This window comes from Astatotilapia calliptera, chromosome 8 (genome assembly GCF_964374335.1).
Source record: "Astatotilapia calliptera chromosome 8, fAstCal68.1, whole genome shotgun sequence".
NCBI lineage: Eukaryota > Metazoa > Chordata > Actinopteri > Cichliformes > Cichlidae > Astatotilapia > Astatotilapia calliptera.
In genome coordinates, this window is record NC_137429.1 from 20,154,663 (window position 1) to 20,175,061 (window position 20,399).

The 20,399-nt window shown below is 43.4% G+C and overlaps 1 protein-coding gene and 1 long non-coding RNA gene across 3 annotated transcripts in view; one reads left to right on the forward strand and one right to left on the reverse strand.

Moving 5' to 3' along the window:
* The first annotated feature begins 3,977 nt into the window (after nt 1–3,977).
* Nucleotides 3,978–20,399, forward strand: part of bahcc1b (BAH domain and coiled-coil containing 1b) — a 61,503-nt gene continuing 45,081 nt past the window's right edge. Inside the window, exons 1-3 of one of the 2 annotated variants that reach the window (XM_026178931.2) lie at nt 3,978–4,262; nt 4,375–4,413; nt 15,521–15,854. In XM_026178931.2, coding sequence (XP_026034716.2) covers nt 15,683–15,854 — 172 coding nt within the window. In that variant the 5' untranslated portion in view covers nt 3,978–4,262; nt 4,375–4,413; nt 15,521–15,682. Of the gene's footprint in view, nt 4,263–4,374; nt 4,414–11,602; nt 11,837–15,520; nt 15,855–20,399 lie in introns of those variants that run through there. The other variant, XM_026178929.2, reaches the window with a different exon arrangement.
* Nucleotides 9,812–10,312, reverse strand: LOC145430440 (uncharacterized). Its single transcript, XR_013911013.1, has 2 exons — nt 10,088–10,312; nt 9,812–10,008 (listed from the first exon to the last, which is right to left on the reverse strand). It is a non-coding gene; the product is annotated as an uncharacterized LOC145430440 (long non-coding RNA).

Consider the following 20,399-nt stretch of genomic DNA (forward strand, 5'->3'; position numbering starts at 1 on the left):
GGGATGACATGGAGAACAAGCGAACACGTCAGCAGACAGTGAGGAGGGGGTAGGGGGTCACAAAGCTAGCTTTGTTTCTGCTCTGGCTGCTACATTAGCAGCTGCAATAAAAAAAGCTTAGAGAGATGAGGATGGATGGACGATGGCATGGAGGGGTGAATGGCCTGGCATGACATTTAAGAGATGTCTCTGTTTGTCACTTCAGCACACTGTGCTTTAATGCTGGAGCATAGAATATGCATACAGGCCAAACTCGTATAAAGACACGGAGACCTTCGTGGCAAATTCAAGAGAAAGGGACCACTGTGTGCCCAGTGATGTAACACACTTTTATGACTGATATGCATTACAATATGAGAACAGAGATGAAAGAATTTAGTGCTTTGGCAAGAAGTCATATCCCAGGATGCTTTGCTCTCTTAGCTCACCCGTTTGCAGCCATCCCGGTTATCCAGTTGGCCTCGCCTATGGGGTCACTAGGCCTCTATAAACTTGGGGGCTTTCTTTGCAGTCCTGTGTGTGTGTGTGTGTGTGTGTGTGTGTGTGTGTGTGTGTGTGTGTGTGTGTGTGTGTGTGTGTGTGTGTGTGTGTGTGTGTGTGTGTGTGCCTCTGGGGCAAACAATCTCCGTTCTCCAAACATCACATGACCATGTAAGCTGTTGAAACCGGCACCGTCTTCAGGTCCGGTGGCACCTTGAAGTGTTTTTCATTTGCCAGAGAGGAGCTGGCCTCAAATGGGAACCAGAGACAGGTTTAATGTCTGATTCTTAACCTACTGCAGCTGTGTCTCGCACACATACAAACACACACACACACACAAATATCAGGGGTCCACACACACACGCAGGCGAGCTGTCTCAGAACAGGGTTAAGAATGAGCAACTGTATTACACCAGAGCAAATGAGAAGCATCACATCAACGGAGGAAATCTCAAACATTTGTCCACGTTTATCAATACTGCCATATGCGTGCAACATCATGATCGGCTTAAAAGCTTCTTGCAAACACGCGCCAAAAAGCTCCAAAGGGCAACTATTGTCTCCTCTGCAGCTGCTGTATTTTGTAACAAGCATTACAGATGTTTCCTGTGTAAATATGTTTACTGCATAATGACACGCGGTGTGGCTTTTTTAATATATATATATATATATATATATATATATATATAGTACAGCACGAAACCATAGAAAGATGTTTTTTGGGTTTTCTTGCACTTTCCTAGCAAAGGAACAGAGGCATGTCACTGCCCGAAGAAATAACTTTGTTCCAGCAGGTGCTAATGTATGTGAAGGAATTCATGAGTGAAAGCCACCTGACACCTCTGATAGTATCTTATTAAGGTGTGTTTACCCAACATGAGCAGAGTGTGGAGCAGTGAGAGGGGGTAGAACTAGTTGCACACTGGCTTTGTTTGTGATTGTTTTAATGAGGAAGAGGGGTTTGCGTTTCAGGCTGTAGCCGTTGGTTGAAATATTCTTCTTGTTTTTTTCTGTCAGAGATGACATGGTTGGGAGATATTTAACCGGTTAGTCCGAGTTCAGTTTGTGCATGCACTGCTGGGGCGGCTGAAACGGTGCAATTCGCAACTGTGACAGGAAACAAACAAATGAGTTTCTGTGATGTCTTGTGGAAGAATTGAAGAAGCTGATGTGTGAGATAAAAACACAGACACAATCATTTGAAGTGGCAGAAGTAGAGTGAAAGCACTTTCTTTTCTTTGATGATACAGATATAGGCTTTAGGGTGTAATGCCGTGCAGAAGGAAAGAGAAAAGCTGTGTAAATGTCAGGAACACCTAAATTAAAATAGGATGTAGTTTAGACGAGCTTGTGTTGACTTCTATGCAAATGTAAAATGGAATGAGAATAACTTTCTCCAAACTGCATGACCCACAATGCAACAGCGGGCCATTGACAAATGAAGGTCATGTTCCTCAGTGGGTGGGGTATGCTGTGACCTACCCACTTCCCCTTCCCATAAATCCTTTCAGAGCCAGAGCCAAAACCATACTGGAAGGATTTATGTATGTATTGTGTTGCTTTTGGTCTTGAGAATAGTTTATATTTTTCAACACTGTGATGAGGGCAGCAGCGGTTTGGAAGAGTCATAATAGAATTACTTAGCTTGAACTCTGAGTTTGTCTAAGTGCATTTGCCTGCTGGGGCTGGTAAAGCATATTTCTTGCTGTTGGGATGGAAACGTCTGATGTCACATTGTCAAAGCGTTTCATTACTTAGACGAGTCCACCAACACCCCCAAAAAATCTAACCAAGAGTTGTCATGTAAATCTTTTTTTTTTCTGCTTTGAGCATGTTCATGTCTTCGCTCGCTATTTTTAGCCTCTCGACTGCAATACTTCACTTTTTGTTCGTTGTGTAACCATTTATATGGCTTGGGTACTTCACGGTTGACGAGATTTAAAATTTCGTAATTGTTGAAAATTCACAACCGTTACTAAAAAGAAAGAAAGAAAAAAAGACAGAGAAAAATGAGCGAATGGAGACTAATTACCGCAGATATTCTGAACTGTAGTTGGGTGAATTGAAATAAATTAAAAGAAACCTGTTCCTCATTTTTGCTGGAGACACTCAGGACCCGCCTTCGGGGCGTTTGGAGGTCCTCGGCACCCTAGTTTTTGAGGATCCCCTCCTCCCTCCTTCTGTACAAGCCCACGGGGTTCTTGGCCCTGCTTGCGGACGCGGTGATGCAGGGGTTAACGTGGTGACGTGGTGCTCCTGAAGCGGTGACCCGCGGGGCAGCCAGTGTGGTGGATGAGTGAGGTGTGGTGGTGGGGGCTGCTGCACTGGAGGGGGAGAAGAGGAGAAAGCCGTGGCTGAGGTGCTGTCCGTGAAGGACAGGCGACTCCCAGCTAACAAGCGGCACAAACATTAGTTTGCGATCACTTCCAAGCTTCTTCTCCATCCTGCGTCTCACTGGTTTTATGTACGTAGGTGTCCGCTTTATCAGCGAAGCGCCTTTCCTAAAGGGAGCACGGTCTTCGCGTGCGATTTCATTTGAAATCACGTCTCTGTTTCTTTTTTTTCCAGTCCACAGCAGACGCAGCGAAGCAGGCTCGACTTCCTTCCCGTGGAGATAAATTCACTTTTACGCGCAAACTTGTCTGGACCGTTCGGACTTGATCAAAGGCGGCGGAGGCGAACGCGCAGAAATACCGCGGACTCTTTAACGCCCGCGCTAAACGTTTATAGCGCTTTACAATTGAAGCCGTGTGTGTATGGCGGTGTTTTTTTTGTTGTTGTTGTTGTTTTGTTTGGGTGTTTTTTGTTTTGTTTTTGTTTGTTTTGCTTATCTTCAGAAATAAACCTCCCCTCAAAAAAATAAAAATTTAGAAACTCTGGAAAGCGTCTACATACAGAGCAGGTGGTGAATTTAAAAAAAGAAAAGAAAAAGAAGAAAGGTGGGTAAACTGTGACCTCCAGGCGGTAATTAGGCCTACCATTTGCCAAATAACCGCCACTATAAACAAATGGGCCTATCAATTAGATTTCCAGAAAGGACTGATTGCTCCTTTTCATGCCAGACTTGAACTATTCCGCAAATAAAAACAAGGAGTTTGGTGTGGTCTGCCTTCCATTACAGCGCCGTGATAGGCCAAAACATGGTACGCAGATGAACGGTAGACCTAGTTTAGTAGTCTGATCAAACTTGTGGAGTGAGGAGGAAGCACAGGGAGGCCAGTTTGGTGAAAAAACAAAACAAACCCCCTCTTAAAGCTAAATATCAGAAAGTTGCATGTGTGACTGGCCTGCTCTCCTCCTCCTGCTCCACCTTCACGCATAGATCCGGTTCAGCACAATCACAAATGAAAACAAACAGTAGTGGTGAGAAAAAGGTGTGTGTGTGTCAGTGTGTGAGTAAATGTGTGTGAGCTCAAGCTACACCTTTGTTGGTGGGAATGGGAGTGGGAGTATTCCTGGTGCGCGACTCATATAAGCATGCCTGATGATGTCCCGTTGCCCCCTCCCCTGGAAAAAAAAACAGAATGCAAGAAAGCTTCTAGTCTCCTGCAGGAGACGAGAGTGCATGGGAAAGAGAGGGAGAGGGAGCAAGGGAGAGTTTCTCCATCAATTTTTTGTTTAATGTCAGCGCTTTAGCTCCATTGTGGGAGCGAGAGGACGCGTCATCCGGGCATAAATTTGCTATTATACAAGCTTCACGGAGACTCACATCCAGAAGATCCTGCCGCTTGTAGACGGGAGAAATCCCTCGGTGGGTAAATACGGCAAAAAAGAGTTAACATGTAAGTAAATGGGAGGACTGTTTAAGGCTACACAGTTGAATGCGCGTTAAGCTCGATTATTTTTAAGTTTTGGGGAGGAAGAAAGACTCATTTGATTTTCTTTCCTTTTTAGTTTAAAGCTGGGCGCTTTGGGGGAACATCTGTTTATTAGGTAGGTGGTATTTTGTTTTGTGTTTGACGTTATTCAAGGAGTGCTTTCTTAAAATATATATATCTATATATCGATCGCTGTGTTTTCTTGTATTTTCAATGCCATTTTTTAAAAACTAGCCTAAACATTTCTATAAGCGTTTTTTGAGCCGTGGCCCCACAGTCCAGTAGCGTATGCGTACATGAAATTATTTATTTATGTAAATGTTTGATTGTACAGCTGTGATTATTTATTTAGATCTAAAAACACACAAAACGTTGCAGAATCGCTTTTGTAGGCTGAACGATTCCAACAACGGTTTGTCCTAAAACGTGTGATATCTGTCATCAGACACAGATGGATACTTTTAAGAGTATGAAGTTAATGCGAGAAGGTCTGTCAGTTGGGGCCTCACACACACACACACACACACACACACACACACACACACACACACACACACACACACACACACACACACACTTCTTCGAGTGACACCCCTTAGCTGGGTGTTATAATTTATCAGGTTTTCTCCTGTTATATTAAGTTACGCGGCAAAACTGTGCACTTACACTGAGCTCTTGTTTATCTGCTTGTCTCACTCCGTCTCTGTTCACACAGCAACACACGCACACACACAATAACACACACAGTAACACACACACGGGCAAAACGTTGGCAGGCAGTTCGTCTGATTTCTGCCTTAGTTTGATAAAGTGGCAGCAAGGGGGGAGGGGGGGTAGTTTTGACTGATCCTGGATTTGGAGACTGATGCAGGGATTTCTCTTTCCAGCCCCCCCCACCACCACCACAAAGTTTCCACTGCATTATTGCTTTGTACTTGTGCTTTATTTATTTAAAAATAAACGTTCAAAGACGCATCCATTGTTTAGATAATTAACGAAAGATTGTGACCGACGTGATTAGTGAAGTCAAATACAGTGTTCACGCCCGCGTGCAGAGTTCCCAGAGTTCTCAAGCAGAGCCAACACACCGACGCTTTATAGGAAAAGAAAATAAACTTCAGTTTGCAGACACGGGAAGTCTGAACGAAACACTCCCTTTAATTCTGATCGTTTAGACACACACATCTGGAATTTGTCCTAAAAACTAAAATAAAAACTAGTAATTTAGTATTTTATTTTACTAGGATTTTATTTTATTTAATGGCCCAAAATCATCTAAAATTATACAGCAAATTTTTTAGCAGGTGGAATAAAGCTTGCTCCAATTATAATGTAGCCTTTAATTAGTGTTCATTTTGTATGGACCAAAAAAATAACATTATGTACACACACACACACACACACACACACACACACACACACACACACATATATATATATATATATATATATATATATATATATATATATATATATATATATATATATATATATATATATATATATATATACTTTAACTATAATAAATACCTTTATTATAGTTAAAGTTATCTTCACATTTTTCAAATTTTGTTTAACTTGTTTAAAGCTCAATCTCTGAACACATATGAGCACACTTCCAAATCGAATTATTGTTGGATGGGTTTTAGATGATCCACAATCTCGTGATTTGTGTAATTATTATCAAATACATTCAAAATGAGACTTCCATTATGGTTTGAGCAACAGACTCCAGGACGTCCTGAGGACTGTATGTTCAAAACTATTCAAAACATCTTCCTCAGAGTTGAAAGATTTCTGAAAGTCTTGTTTCTTCAGTCAGATTGCTGCTGGTGCGTCACCGTGATGGAGTCACGCAAAGTCCTGTGTTGCAAAAGAAGTCCGGTTAAAGGAATCAGTGGCGTTTCTTGAAATGCTGTGTGGCTCGTTGCAGAAAGTGGGTGACCTCTTGACCCCACTGTCCCTCGTGGAGATACTCTGTATTATATGAACATTTTTTGTGAGCAACCAGAGAAATACAAAGGCGTCTTTCATTTTCAACGTCCCGCGAGTGTGTGAGTGCATGTACACGTCTCTGCGGTGGAGGAAGTGCTGTCGACGTCTTAAAAGACAAATACACAAATTAAGAAGGTACCAGGCTGAAGTGGCCCCGCTGCACATCAGACACGCGTTATATTTAATCCACTTATTTGTGTGTATAATAGCAACATCTCCCAAAGTTGCTTACTCCCCCACCTCTCTCTCTCCTCACCCTTTGCTGAGTACAAACTTACAGCGCAAACAGCGCAAAGTCACACACGATATGGCTGTTTATGTTCGTATGGTAATGATAATTAAAGCCTCCACCTGCGTGTTTTGATGGCCCATAAATAGATGCCGGTGCTTTCATCTCATCCGTACAGGCCTGGCGGTGGTTACAGCCGGATATATGGCTCTGTGACAGGCACTAATTTGGTTCCCAAGCCATTCCCTCTGTCACCATCATTATCATCATCATCATCTTCCTCCGCTACGCAGTGTCTCGATCTAAAGGTGTCAGTAGACATACGGCTTTACAGTGTTTCCGTGGAGGAGTGCAACTTTTTTATTTATTTATTTATTTCGCATTTCCTGACTCGTTACAGCAGCATCTGTCCGGCACACAGGGGAGAAAAGGTCACGTTGTTTGTATGTGTCCAGTCAACTTGTGTTTTCACTATGTTTCCTCTGTTGTTTTTGTTTTTTGTTTTTGTGATCAGGTTGATGTCTTAAAATGTGTTGGGAACCAAAAGAGAGAGAGAGCCGCTATAAGATCGGGGAAAAGGAACAGCCCTTTTCTTCTTCTTCTTCCTTTATTTTATAACACAGTCCCAAAGCTTGGCAGCGCTTCTCTTCTTTTCTCCTCTCATATGACTCTATTGTCTCACGGGGGTTGCACCACCTTGGATTGTCGGGGCGTCTCCCTGGCGAATGACCCCGTTTGGAAATTCTCATCATTAAAGGCCTATCAGAAATATCTGGTGAGAATAAGAAGGGCTGCCCTGAACGATGGGCCTCCCGTGGAGACTGCTCTCCATTTGGACACATGTAAAAACCAACCAGTTCAATGTGTTTCCCGTTGGCTCTTGGGTTATCCTTTTAAAAATAATGTTTCCCATTTAGCAGTTCAGACGTTTATTCGGTTTTATAGGATGGGGGAGAAGGCGACTTAAACGCCCTTTAGCTATCTACTTTTAATGTGCGGAAAATTCCTCCTTACGGTGATGTGACTCGTCACGAGAAGCTAAAGTTGATATATTCAGACAGAGCTAATCTGAAGTGAACTGATAGAGTTGCACAGTCTGGAAGCAACCCCCCTCCCCACAAAAGTAGAAAAATAAAGTTAAAAAATAAAATAAAATGCTGGGTTGTTAGATGTGACATCCGAGCTTTCGAGCAGAAAAGTGCCTCTGCTGGCCGGGGCTGGACGTCAGGAAAAAGCGGCCGAGCTCGAGCGGTCTCGCCCACTGCTCCCAGTGTGCAAGGGGAGAAAGGGGAGGGCGAGAGAAGGAAAGAAGCAGTGGAAAAGAGGAAGCGAAGAAGGGTAGGTGGAAAGTGTCAGTCAGGAACGCTTCATTGCTCGAGGACAATCCGCGCGCAGGACCGGTCTGTTTCAAGAGCAATCAGTCAATCCGCATTAATTACCCCCCACCCCCCTCCATTCCTCTCCCCCCTCCTTCTAGGGTAGCACACACTGGCACACGGACCAGAGGAGGCTTGGGTGTGCGTGTGTGCGTATTGTGCTTTCTCGTCTCTGTCTCCACACACGCACGCACCGACCCGCACACCCAGCCCCCCACTTCTTTTTAAGTGAAAGAGAACCAATAAAAATCAAGCAGTAAAAGGCTTTTCCTTGTCACTAAATAAATTAAATGCAGATTTCTGTTTTAAGTGGCGGAGCCCTTTTTTGTGAGCTGCGGAGCAGGAGTCTTTATTATTGTCCCTCTTGTCATTAGCGCACAGGACAACACCTTCAGGAGACTGAGCGGGGACATGAAGTCAGTTAATAGTAATAATAATATTAATTATTACTGGCCAGGTATAGTCAGTATAGTCGGCTGCACATGCATTGCCCAGCACGCTGTGTAGTAGGGTTGGATGTAGTACTCGTTTTCCTTCTAATTTTCCTTAAAAAAAACAACAACAACAACAACCCCCCCCCCCCCCCCCAAAAAAAAAGCTTTTGGAGTCAGGAAAAGCGTCAACATTGATTTTAATCATTTACTGTAATGGTTAATTAAGATCCAAATTTACGCTGTATTCCGCAGGAGTTTTTGTTGTTTGGCGTGAGATAAAGTAAAACATATTTGGTCTACCTGGTCTTTTAATATATTCCTTCATGCAAGTAATAGAACTCCCTTATTAGAAAAATAATTATTCATTAAAAATAAATATATTAAAAAAATCTATTTCTTCACACTGAGGCCCGGTGAGTAAATACACAGCCTGCATATTTTGATGGACCAACAGCACCAGCTTTCACAATGCTAATTTGTACCTTAATGGACTCTAATGCGTTATAATTTAGAGACGTCTTACTGGCCTCAAAGCACATTTGGGCTATTAAAATAGTCACTTTGAACAACAGTGCGAGTCTTCATAAAATCCAGCTTTGTGCATCTTTTTGTGTGTGTGTGTGTGTGTGTGTGTGTGTGTGTGTGTGTGTGTCTGTGAATGTGGTGGCTGAAGCCTTTTGGAGAGTGCAGGGCTCGGACACGCAGGCTGCTGGGTAAATGGGAAAAGACGGTAACGATTATCTAATTACGGCCGCGATAAATCTGCGCGCTTTGGCGTTATTTGATTTGAATTTTATATGTATCAATTAATTCCTCTCACACGAAAGTGTCGAGATCTCCCCCCCCCTTCCTCGCTCCGCGCGAGTACAGTTTTATAAGCTATCTATCGGCTGCAGACCAGCTTGGCTCACTCCAACCCCCCCCCCCCCCCTTTCCACTCCCCCCACCAATGTTTTGTTTGGGACTGGACCAAAGCAAAGGGAGAGAGTCTCTGTTTTAATGTAAAGGGACATCAGTTGGAACAGCCTGGATATACTTTATAAAGTGCGTGCTCAGTGGTGCCGGTGGTGGAAAAGTTCAGCTAAAAAGCACACAGGCTGGCTGCAAGGATTTGTCTGCAGAATGAAACATGACCCTTTTTTGTGTGTTTTTGTAATAGGACTCGAACATTTAGCCAAAGTAATGACATATATTTAAATATTCTAATTAAAAATGTTTCCATATTTTTATGGAATATTTTATATATAATATTTTATGGAATATTTGAAAACAAAAACCCTCCGACACCCTTTCACAAACAATTTAAAGACCAACTTATTATCGTCACGGACCTACCGTTTATACTCCCGCGTGAACCCGGAAATGTCCACTTAGTTATTGATTAGTTGGCAATAAAAAAAGAAAAAGTTTTTGGTCAAAACACCGCGTGCGTGCCGCCCAAAATCAAAGCTCGGTTCCGACTATACAGTGGTGTCACCGTTTTAACGTTTAGATGAGAAAATGCTTTTATTCTGTTTATTAAAACTCAAAAGAAAAAAAACCCACATTCGGCCGTCTTCCCGCTGTCTCCTTTGTAGACAAAACTTTTCTTCCACCATAAAAGAAAGAAGAAGAGCTCCCTCTCGGTAGAGAAATAGTTGCTTTCCGGTTCTTGTTGCCGTCCTCGCCTCCATTTTCTAAAAAAACAAGTTGTTATTGCACCATTCCGCGAATCTATCCCCTACATTTATTACAACGTGTAATTTGCCCCCCTACCTTTTTTTGTTGTTGTTTTTAACCGTATTCCCTTTGATTTAGTCACTCTTGACTCTCCTTTTGCTCTGGGGCCAACGGGGTTCGCCGTGGGGGGCGCCTTGAAACCGCCCCTCCTTATCTCCTTTCATCGTTCAGCACGGGGCCGCCTTGAAACCGCAAGGGCAGTAATTGCTTTTTTCAGGCAGCCCAGTGCGGACTGGCCAGCAGCCAATCAGAGCCTTGTTTACACTCGGTGATTGACGGTGCTCTGGCAACCTGCCAGCCAATCGGGAGCTCCGCAGCACCGAAGCGCCCGAGTTTTAACCCTTTGCCTCCACGTATAAACAAACCCGCGCGGCAATATTAGCCTATAGCAGCTCATATATTTCGACATGGAAACACACAAGCCCCCATATCCTTCCACTTTTAATTGGCTAAATTAGTGAACCGTGTGCAGGGCCAACCCCAAGGACAGTAATGCTTTCAAATTATGCAGTGATTCAATTTGCCTGTGTGTGTGTGTGTGTGTGTGTGTGTGTGTGTGTGTGTGTGTGTGTGTGTGTGTGTGTGTGTGTGTGTGTGTGTGTGTAGCTTATATATATATATATATAGATAAATAAATAGATATAGGTAATATACAGTATACCGTAGCCTATCTTGTGTGTTTACAGCAATCATAACTTTTCCCTAAAACAGATGCAATATTTTTAATCCCCCGCCATATTAACTAAAAGGTGTAAACCTATAACACATTCCTTTATACAGAGCCTGAATTATCCTGCAATGACCATTAAGGACTCCAATAGCATTTTCCCCCCTTTTTAAGCAGACTATTATTATAATATAGCAAATCTGCACTCTACACTGAAACTTCAGGCCTGCTAATGTAGGTCTCGTTGTGACTTTAGTTGCACACACATGCAAAACAGAGCAGGCTTGTTCACTAAAGTACATTCAAATTCTAATAAGGATTTATTTAGCAGATGATCAAAAAAGGAGAGCATAAAAGGGAGATTTCCCTAAAGGAGCGCCAACAACACTACCACGCCATCGCTGTCAGGCAAAATAACAATAATAATAAAACAGCGTTGCAGTCAGACAGACAGCACAGAGGGCTGCAACGGGATCACACGGCATAAAAGGCTAGACGCTGTTTGCTCTCCACCAGCGATCAGAAAGCGCAGGCAGAGCCGGCTCCTTTCCTCTCCGTGCCGCCTGTCTTCTCCGCGCAGTGCGCCGAGGGCTGCAAATCAAACGCCCGCCGTTTTGCTCCGCGGATCCTCCGGCTTCCTCATTGGCTCCGAACGGCAACCAATGGCAGGGCGCATTTACTGTAGAAAGGGGTGTGTGTGTATGTGTGTGTGTGGCGTAGAGGGGGGTGTATAGAAAAGGGTAGGTGGGGGCGGTGGTGGGGGAGCGCCTCACGGGCACGCTTTCACATTGTCGTTCTCAAACCAATAGGCCTGCGAGTCCACCCCTCCCCGCGCACACACCCCTTCAACCTCTCCCTCCTCCTCCTCCCTCCCTCCCTCCTACCGGCGTGTCTGAGTCTCCGGCTGCATGAACGAGCCTCGATTCACTACAAGCCTGAACTTCTACGATGCGTCTCTCCCATACCTCAACTGACTGCACACCACAGTCTGCAGCAGCATAGGATGTAATCAATCCCACATGTTTCATCTCTGCGACTCCGGGATTTTCACTTTGAATATTTTTCGTACTTTTTCTTTCATTATAAGCCACTCGCCGCACGGTGGATGTAACTTGCCAGTGAGTAGGAAATTATTTTACAGTTCTGTTTTTGTCATTTTTGTTTTGTTTTGTTTTGTGTGTGTGTTGTGTGTGTGATTGTAGCCGTTTGAATGCCGTTTTTTTCATGTTCATTTTTTTCAAGTAAGAGAGAATTTTAGTTTACACATTTATTATTATTTTGTCTTTTTTAATCTTTTTTTATTTACATGGAGGTATACCTTGGCTGTTCTCTAAGCGCACCGCTATCCGCTGTCATTCCATTAGAGGCAATAAAACGCGAGATGGTCTGATGTTCTGTGCAGAATATTAATCTGTAGGCATCTCTCATTTGCTAAATACATTAAAGGCGCAGATCTCACGATTTTACTGTAATCTAGAGGAGGGAGGGGAAGGGGGGGGGGATTTATTTCACGTAGCTTTATTTCCACCGTTTCCTGTCCAGTGTGCAGTGCTGAGCTGTGGGCGATATGTGTCACTTCTTGATTTGACCTCTCCTCACAGCCGAGCGTGTGTTTCTAATTCATTCGGGGTGCTGCTCCACACCTTTCTGCTCTTTCAGTGAGCCCATTTTCATACATTTTAAATTGTAGATTATTTCTTTGTTAGTTCTCCATTGTGCAAGTGTGTGTGTTTGTGTGTCTATCTCTGTGTGTGGGAGAGAGCGAGAGAGAGGTAGAGGTTTTTTTTATTGCAAGCTGCAGTGCTCCCTCGGTGTGAAGGCTGTGTAGACGCCGAGCTGTCTTCGGCTCAGCCGGGCTTGTCTCTCCCGTTTAGCCGGCCTCTGAATATCCGGATTTAGTGCGCCGGTTATGCTTTGCGACTTTACTTTATTGCTAAATTGTTGAGGGAAACCAGTTGCCCTCTGGACCCGGACCACTTCAAAAGGAAATGCCTTTTTAAATTTCTTTTTTTTTTCTTTCATTTTTATCCAAAGATTCACGCATTTATGATATAGTAGATTTATGCTCAAACAGCACACACGCACACACACACACGCACACACGCACAGATAAATAGGCGCATTTTTCTCTCTCTCCTTTTCTTCTTTTTATGCTCGAAGCCTCAATTGCATTAGTTCTGACAAACGCAATTCTTTGCGGATTTTCTGGCTTTTGTGCGAAGTTCATGTGATGTCGTCTTGACCAGCAGTGGTTACTTTTGTAAGGGAAGGGGGGGATTTTCTTCTGACGACAGTTTGACCCTTTTCGGGGCACTGCTTAGTGGATGTGTGCTTGTGTGTGTGTGTGCTTGTGGAGGTGTGTGTAGAAGGTTTCGGAGGTCTGGGTAGAGTGGAAGGAAGTCTGAACGCCTTTCACGTATGTGGGCTACACACACACACACACACACACACACGCTACTGTAGATTCAAATGATGATTTTTTTCTTTCTTCCCAAAACTGTTACGCGCGATCTGCTCACGCCGCTTGTTTGCGTGGCGTGCGATAACACGGGATTTAGACTCAGGTTGTTAAATGTAGTCTGAGTGGCTCTCTGTTGACGTGTAATGTAAATATCCAGGACGTGTGTTTATGGACAGAAAATGTAAAAATGTATAGACAAATGTCAGACGATAGTAGTTTATGATTGATGTCCCGTGGAGAAGGGCCATTGTTTCTCACTGCCTAGGGGACAGGAGAGTCCATTTTGCCTTCCCAGTGAGCTTGCAGCAGCAACAGCAGCAGCAGAAACAGCAGCAGCCTCCGTTTCTCCCCCCATTTATTTTTCTTTTACCCTTATTTCCCCCTGTTACTGTTGACTACATGTGGTCAGAAAAAATAACATCCTGCAGCAAACAAAAAGGAAATTAAATTATTTACATGCCCTCGCACTTTGCGAAAAAATATCCTTATAGGAAGGGTTACGGGGAATGTTTGTACGTATAACACACACACACACACACACACACACACACACACACACACACACACACACACACACACACACACACACACACACACACACACACACATGTTCACGATCACATTTGCTGGGTTTTATCAGAACTGCGAACTTTAGGGAGCCAGGGTGAAAATCCCCTCTAAAAATACAATTCCTGAAAGTTGAGTCCTTGAGCAGCGTGTGTGTGTGTGTGTGTGTGTGTGTGTGTGTGTGTGTGTGTGTGTGTGTGTGTGTGTGTGTGTGTGTGTGACTTAAAGAAGACTTGAATATCCGAGCTTATGAAGGCTGTTCTTATGCACTTCATAAAGCCCCTGGTCCACCAGAGCATTTGGTATTTTCTTTGTTCCTCTATCTTGGTTCCTGGGAGGTGCTATCAGCATCTACAGAGCACTAGATGGACGTGCCACGCATTGAAAGGCCTAATAGATGGACTGCTGAGGTGTGTTTGTGTGTGTGTACGTGTGTGTGTGTGTGTGTGGGGGGGGGGGGGGGGGGGGATGGAAATGGAAGCACCCAGAGCTCCCTATGAGCATCGCAGGGAGTCCTATTTAAATAAATGACCTAGGCTATGAGGTATACATATAAACGCGATGATTTCCTAGTCTATTTCACTGTTTATTGCCCACCTCACAACTCTGGCGATGAAGCATAGAGGTGATTTGATTTGTGTTTGTGATTACACTGTATCCTATATATACAGTACGTGTAGCAGAAATGCATGGCTATTGTCAGAAGGCGAGGGCCACTGCTGCTGACTCCGTATGAGTTGATAGAAATGGCTGTTTCAACGCCAGTTTTCCTCAATAAGCAACACAACGGATAATAATCCCGATTTCAACGGTGCAAACTATCAAAAGTCAAACAGCGATGGTGAAGCAACTTTGGTAAACACGTGTATATAAAAAAACAGAGAACGGTAAAGGCGCTCTTGGTTTATAAAACCTATATAAGAAATGTCGATCCAAGTCAGAGATCAACATTTCCTCCACATATGAACCGGATCAGATTCGAATTAAAATCTCAATTTACACCAAAAGATAAACGTATTGACGGTATCCGTCTGAAACCAAAGAGTGATAGGCTATTTGAGTCACCCAAAGGAGAAAAAAAAGAATATGTTTTTTACGCATTCTATACTTGGTGCAGATGGTTTCCTTAACGTTTTAGCGCAAGTGCCCCGAGGTCCAGCCTGTTTATGACCGGCGCTTGTTGAGCCTCAAGACTCAACAACTCCTTCACCGGGAGAGGCTTTATACCGCCGTGAACTCTTGTACTGTATATGCTTCATTTGTTCGTCATTTGCTCCATTCTTTTTTCTTTTTTGCGCTGATAAAGGAAGCTCCCGTGTTCAGGATTTACATTGTGTTCGGTCGCGAGGAGGAGAGGGGGGGGGGGGGGGGGGGCTCCTCTGTTGGGGCCAACGATGTAGTGCGGGGTAAATCCACGCAAACTCACTTCACCCACATTTTCATCCACAGTGCAGACTTCACCCACCTTTCCGAGCTGGCGCATATCGGCGTTAGAAAGTTAGTGTGCAGCGCAGAACCAAAGTTGGTCAGTAAATGTGGGGATTTTGTTTTATTTTAGGACGTTTGTTGTGTGTGACATTTGAATAGCTTCTTATTCCTCCTTTTTTTCTTCTTCACTCTCTCTCTCTCTCTCTCTCTCTCTTTGTAAACCGTGCTTGTTTGTCTAAACACGAGCAGCGACTGTCTCTCAGTCAAGCCTTTTCTTCAGCGCCACATCCCTGGCTGGCTCGTCATTGTCAGCGCTTTGACTCGTCTCCTGCTCTCTCTTTTGTAGGACATGACGGGGACTCCGTTTCGACCCTGCAAAGCCAAAACCGCGCTCAATGCGAGGCGAGCACGAAGTTCATAAAAAGGGATTATTTGCATCTGGGTGCCTGAAACCTTCGGTGCCTCCGGATTTTACTTTGGGATTTGGGATTTATCGCTTCTCATCGGGATGGAAAGCCGAGATTTCGCTCCTCCGCACCACCTCCTGACGGAGCGGAGCGCCTTGGTTCACAGCGCCGCGTCTCGGATGGCGCCAGGCGGACACGGATCCGTGCAGCACCCCGCTCACTTCCAGCCCGGGAAATATTACTCATCCCACCTTTCCATGGGTCCGCACTCAGGTCAGTTTTGGAAGCAAGGTGTTTTTCCCCACCGTGTAACTACAGAGAAGTGTGGATTAAAAAAACAAAACAAACAAGCAAACAAAAAACCCAAAGAAAATATATACTCTGTGTTTCTCTCTTTCTCTGTCTCTCTTGTCTGAAGCATATGTTCCCCATATTGCAAAATAAAACCTTGGAGCTCTTCAGGGACGAGTTAGAATTTAACGCTGACGGAAAGTGCTCCGACTTTCGGGGGGTGGGGGGAATTTAGGAATTATCTTTTTTAACTTTATTTAATCAACTGTTTATGGCTGTTTGCCGAAATGCAAGAATTAAAAAAACTGTATATAAAATCACATAAAAGAAAAAGGGCAATGTGTTTTCTTTTTGCAGATAGAATTAACTCTAAATTTACAACTCAGTCCAAGCTCACCTTTGTTGTTGGTGTTGTTGTTTTAAAACTTTAATTCCAGGGTTATTTGGTTTTATTTCTTTTCTTTTTTTTTCATATCAAGCTGGGATTATTAGTGGCATAATCTTGTCATAGATTTATTTGGATTCATCAATTAGCGAAGTACTAATCGTTGCCAGTTGATGTAATTAATTAGAATTGGGTTATTCCACCGCTTATATTTCCCATTAAACAATAAATTAAAGCTATTAGCCGAGCCAGTTTCTGCGCAGCGCCTCCTCCTCCTTCACGTGTGTGTGTTTTTGAAATTATTTTTTGGTGGTTTTGGTTTATGCTGGGCGCAAACTGGGGGTCGCAGTTGCCGGGTGGAGAGCAGAGGGGGGACTGAGTGAGTGAAGGGGAGCTCTGGCTAATAGAGGTGAGGGTAATACCAGAAAATCCGGTTTCTATATTGAGCGAAGACGTGACGGGGTGCGAATGGGTTGACAGTGCATGCATTAGATTTAACAAGTAGCTTTGGTATCCTGTCTCAATAGGGGTGTGTGTGTGTGTGGGGGGGGGGGGGGGGGGGGGGGCTGTGTGTGCGTGCAAAGAGAGAAAGAAAAGACTGTCCGAAATCATACTGCGTTTATACCCACGCGCTGGATGAATGTATGCGTGTTACATGAGAAATCTCATTAGTTACCATGTGTGTCAAGAGTGGCCATCCACGTCTCGCGTGTATTTGCTTGTTTTCATGTGTAAAAGGGAAAAAATTGAGGCAAACCGGGTTTTCATTTTTAATTAGTTGCTAAAATACATTTCACATTTCAGGTCAACACGCGTGGATTTTTCCAGAAATCCTACCGTGAATTACTTTTGATATTTCGTGCTCCACCTCCTGGTTCTGTGGTTCTGGTTTCTTCACATGAGAGGAATTTTTTTTCAATTATTATTATTATTTTTAATTTAAAATGCAATTTTACGTCAGCTTGGTTTGTTTAATATACTTTTTATTGCACGTGAGCATTTAGGTTTGTAAACTTGGGCTCTTCCTCTGCGTTTTTAAAAATTATTCATATATAAATATATTAATTATATAAACTGACGTAAGGCTGTAACGTGTATGTTTCTTAAAACTTGAACTGATACTGTACGTTATTTATTTATTATTTTAAAAAATATTTTAGTAAAAAAAGTCTAAATGTCAACACATTTTATTGACAACACGTCTAAAAACACGTGTTGTTGCACAAAAGTTATTAAGCTTTGCTTTATTCTCTCATACGTACATTCTTTTCAGTATAATACTTATTAAACAATTCACATAAATATTGATCAACACTTTACCACATTTAAATATATTATAAATGATTCAGTCTCCATGCATTAACTTATATTGATAAAATATTTTCTATATTTTATGACACGCTGAGCTGCCTGCCTGTTTCTGATTTCCACACACAACATTCGAGCAAAAACACGCCCAGCTCATTTTCAAAGCTAATATATCAAATACAAATGTAACCTGCATTGCAGTTTAAATAGCACCTTGACTGATTTTGCTGTGCGCTGACATGCATAATGGCCCAGTGTAAAAATGTTTCTTTAATGTTGAATAAAGGGGGTATAAGCATAGTAATGCAGGGTGATAATGCTATTGAAATATATTCAAGAGGGCCTCTCACTGGGTCTCAAGGTGCATGACACTGTATTGAGATTCCAGATATCCAGACTCTCCATGCATGTCCCTTATGGGGTTTTGACAGACATGATGGGCATAGAGGATTGTTGTTTAGAGATGGGGGGTTGGTGTATGTATGTGTGTTTGCTTGGAGGTTAGGATGCGGGTTACCTTTGTCCTTGCCCCCCTTAGAGATCCAGAAAGCTGTATGCCTGGCCCTAGGCCTCAGCACAGGGGGTAGATGTGATGTGGAGCTGGCCATAGCAGGGACAGGAGGGTGGAGGGGGAGGTTTTGACAAGGGTTTGTTTCAGATCTTTGTGAAGACACCCTCACTATTTCTTTATGTATATATATATATATATATATATATATATATATATATATATATATATATATATATATACACACACAGTCTCGCAGTATCAAACTGAGTATATCACTTAAAAAAAATCCTAAATGAAAAAAAAAAGACTCCCCTCATTCTCCCCTGCTTCTTCATATCCTGGAAAACCTGCAATCCATCAATTTGCTGAAGCCTCTTATTTAGATCAGCATGGTGTCTGCTTGAATATGGTCGCGCTTGACAAGGTGATGGAATGACAGACGCATACCAACGCCATAAGACTCAGCCCACATTTGATAAAACCCCACAATGATATTACACAGGCGTTTAGATTACTGATAGGAGCAGTGGGAAAGCCTTTGTCTCTGTCTGTCTGTCTTGCTCTCTTCCCCTCCCATTTTCACTGCTTTGCTTTTTATTCCAGTCCCCCCTTCTCTTTCTCTTTCTTCCCCTTTCTCTGATGTTAGCCCCTGGGCAGTAGTTGTGCAAGTGTATATGTGTGTGTGTTTGCGTGTGCGATTAGGGTTAGGTTTAGCCCGCAGAAGCACAGGTGTGCAGTATTATGGAGGGCGTGGCTGCTCTTGTCATTGAACAGGTGTGTTACTTCCCAGACAGCAGACCGTTTTTGTTTACATGATTGTGTACGTGAACGAGTGTGCATTTGTGTGACTAAGTAATGCAGACAGAAGGAGTTTACATTCATGTTGTGTGTGCACACATGCAGCTGCACAAACGCACAAACACATACACACTTTGAAGAACGTTAGTCTTAAGCTGCTTGTTTTTTGTGCTTTAAAACAGCAATAAACCATAACCAAAATGTCATAGACTAGATTATCTCTCTGCCACTTCTCACTTTCTTTTCTCTCGGTCTTTGCTCTCTTGAGCTCTTTCTTCAGCTTATGCCCCCTTTTCATCCCAGCATTTTCCCTTTCCTTCTCCCCATGTTCGGTGTTGTTAGTGAAACACAAGACCCTGTAGTTAAATTCTGCATATCTCTACTACAAATGCCTGTAGCTGTGCGTGTGTGTGTGTGCACAACCATCCAGTCCATTCATCAGGAGGCTGTCAGTTATATCTCTCTCTTCCCTTGGAAGTTTTTTGTCATAGGCTTTGAACGTTGCGGCAGCACAGATGAGGCACACCCCTTCACCTTACTACCTGCACACACCTTGGCGCACAAACAACCTGCACGGTGATGGAAGGAGACGGCGCGTTTGTGCGCGTACGCATGGGTTTGGTTTCTGTCCATGCTTGTGGAATTAAAGGCCTGTAGTTACTATAGAGTAGTGTGTGTGTGTGTGTGTGTGTCTAGGGTACTCATTATGTTTAAAGGCAAAGGGAAGCCCCGTAGATAGATAAAGAAAGAAAGGCATGTGAAAAAAATAAGGGAAGAAATGATAGATGGATGGAGCCAGGGAGGAGGAAGGAAGAGGAGGAGGAGGAAGGGGGAGGGTAAGGGTGTGAGGGGGGTAGATAGGCTGAATGTTTCCACCTGGTTGGTAATCCAGTCAGATTACCACCGCCTGACAGCACCCACTGGCCGTCACCCCCACCGACTCCCCGCCCTGGCGTCTCCTCTGCTTCTCAAGAGTGTGAGTGAATGAAAGCGATAGAGAGGAGATGCTTGCCTGTCCCTGCGAGTGTATGTGTGTGTGTCTGTGTGTAGGATGAGTCAGCAGTGAGCAAGCCCAATCACCCCTTTCCAACACCACCCACCAATCTCCAATCCAACCAATGCAACCCGGGATGTACAGGGGGCACATGTAGGGTGCAGTGTGCAAGACGGCCCCCTGTGAGGAGGAGACAGCTGGTCTAGGCTGCGGCCAGCCGAGCTGCGACTGGATTTGGTGAGGAAGGAGACGAGTGTAAACTGTCGATTCAGTTCAATTAAAAAAAAAACAAAAAAAAAACTGACTGACCCACTTTGTGTCATCAGCACTACGCTACACCGAGTGACCGTAAGTGCATAAGTGAGTAGGAAACCACTAGGGAAATTTTTCTAAATATATGTATTTTTGTTGGATAATGTACAATTATTTTCCTTTTTATAAATTTCACAACAGAAAATATATTATATGTGTTAAATAAAATCAAAATTAATTTGTGGCGATTTCAGTGCAAACTGGGTGAAAATCTACAAT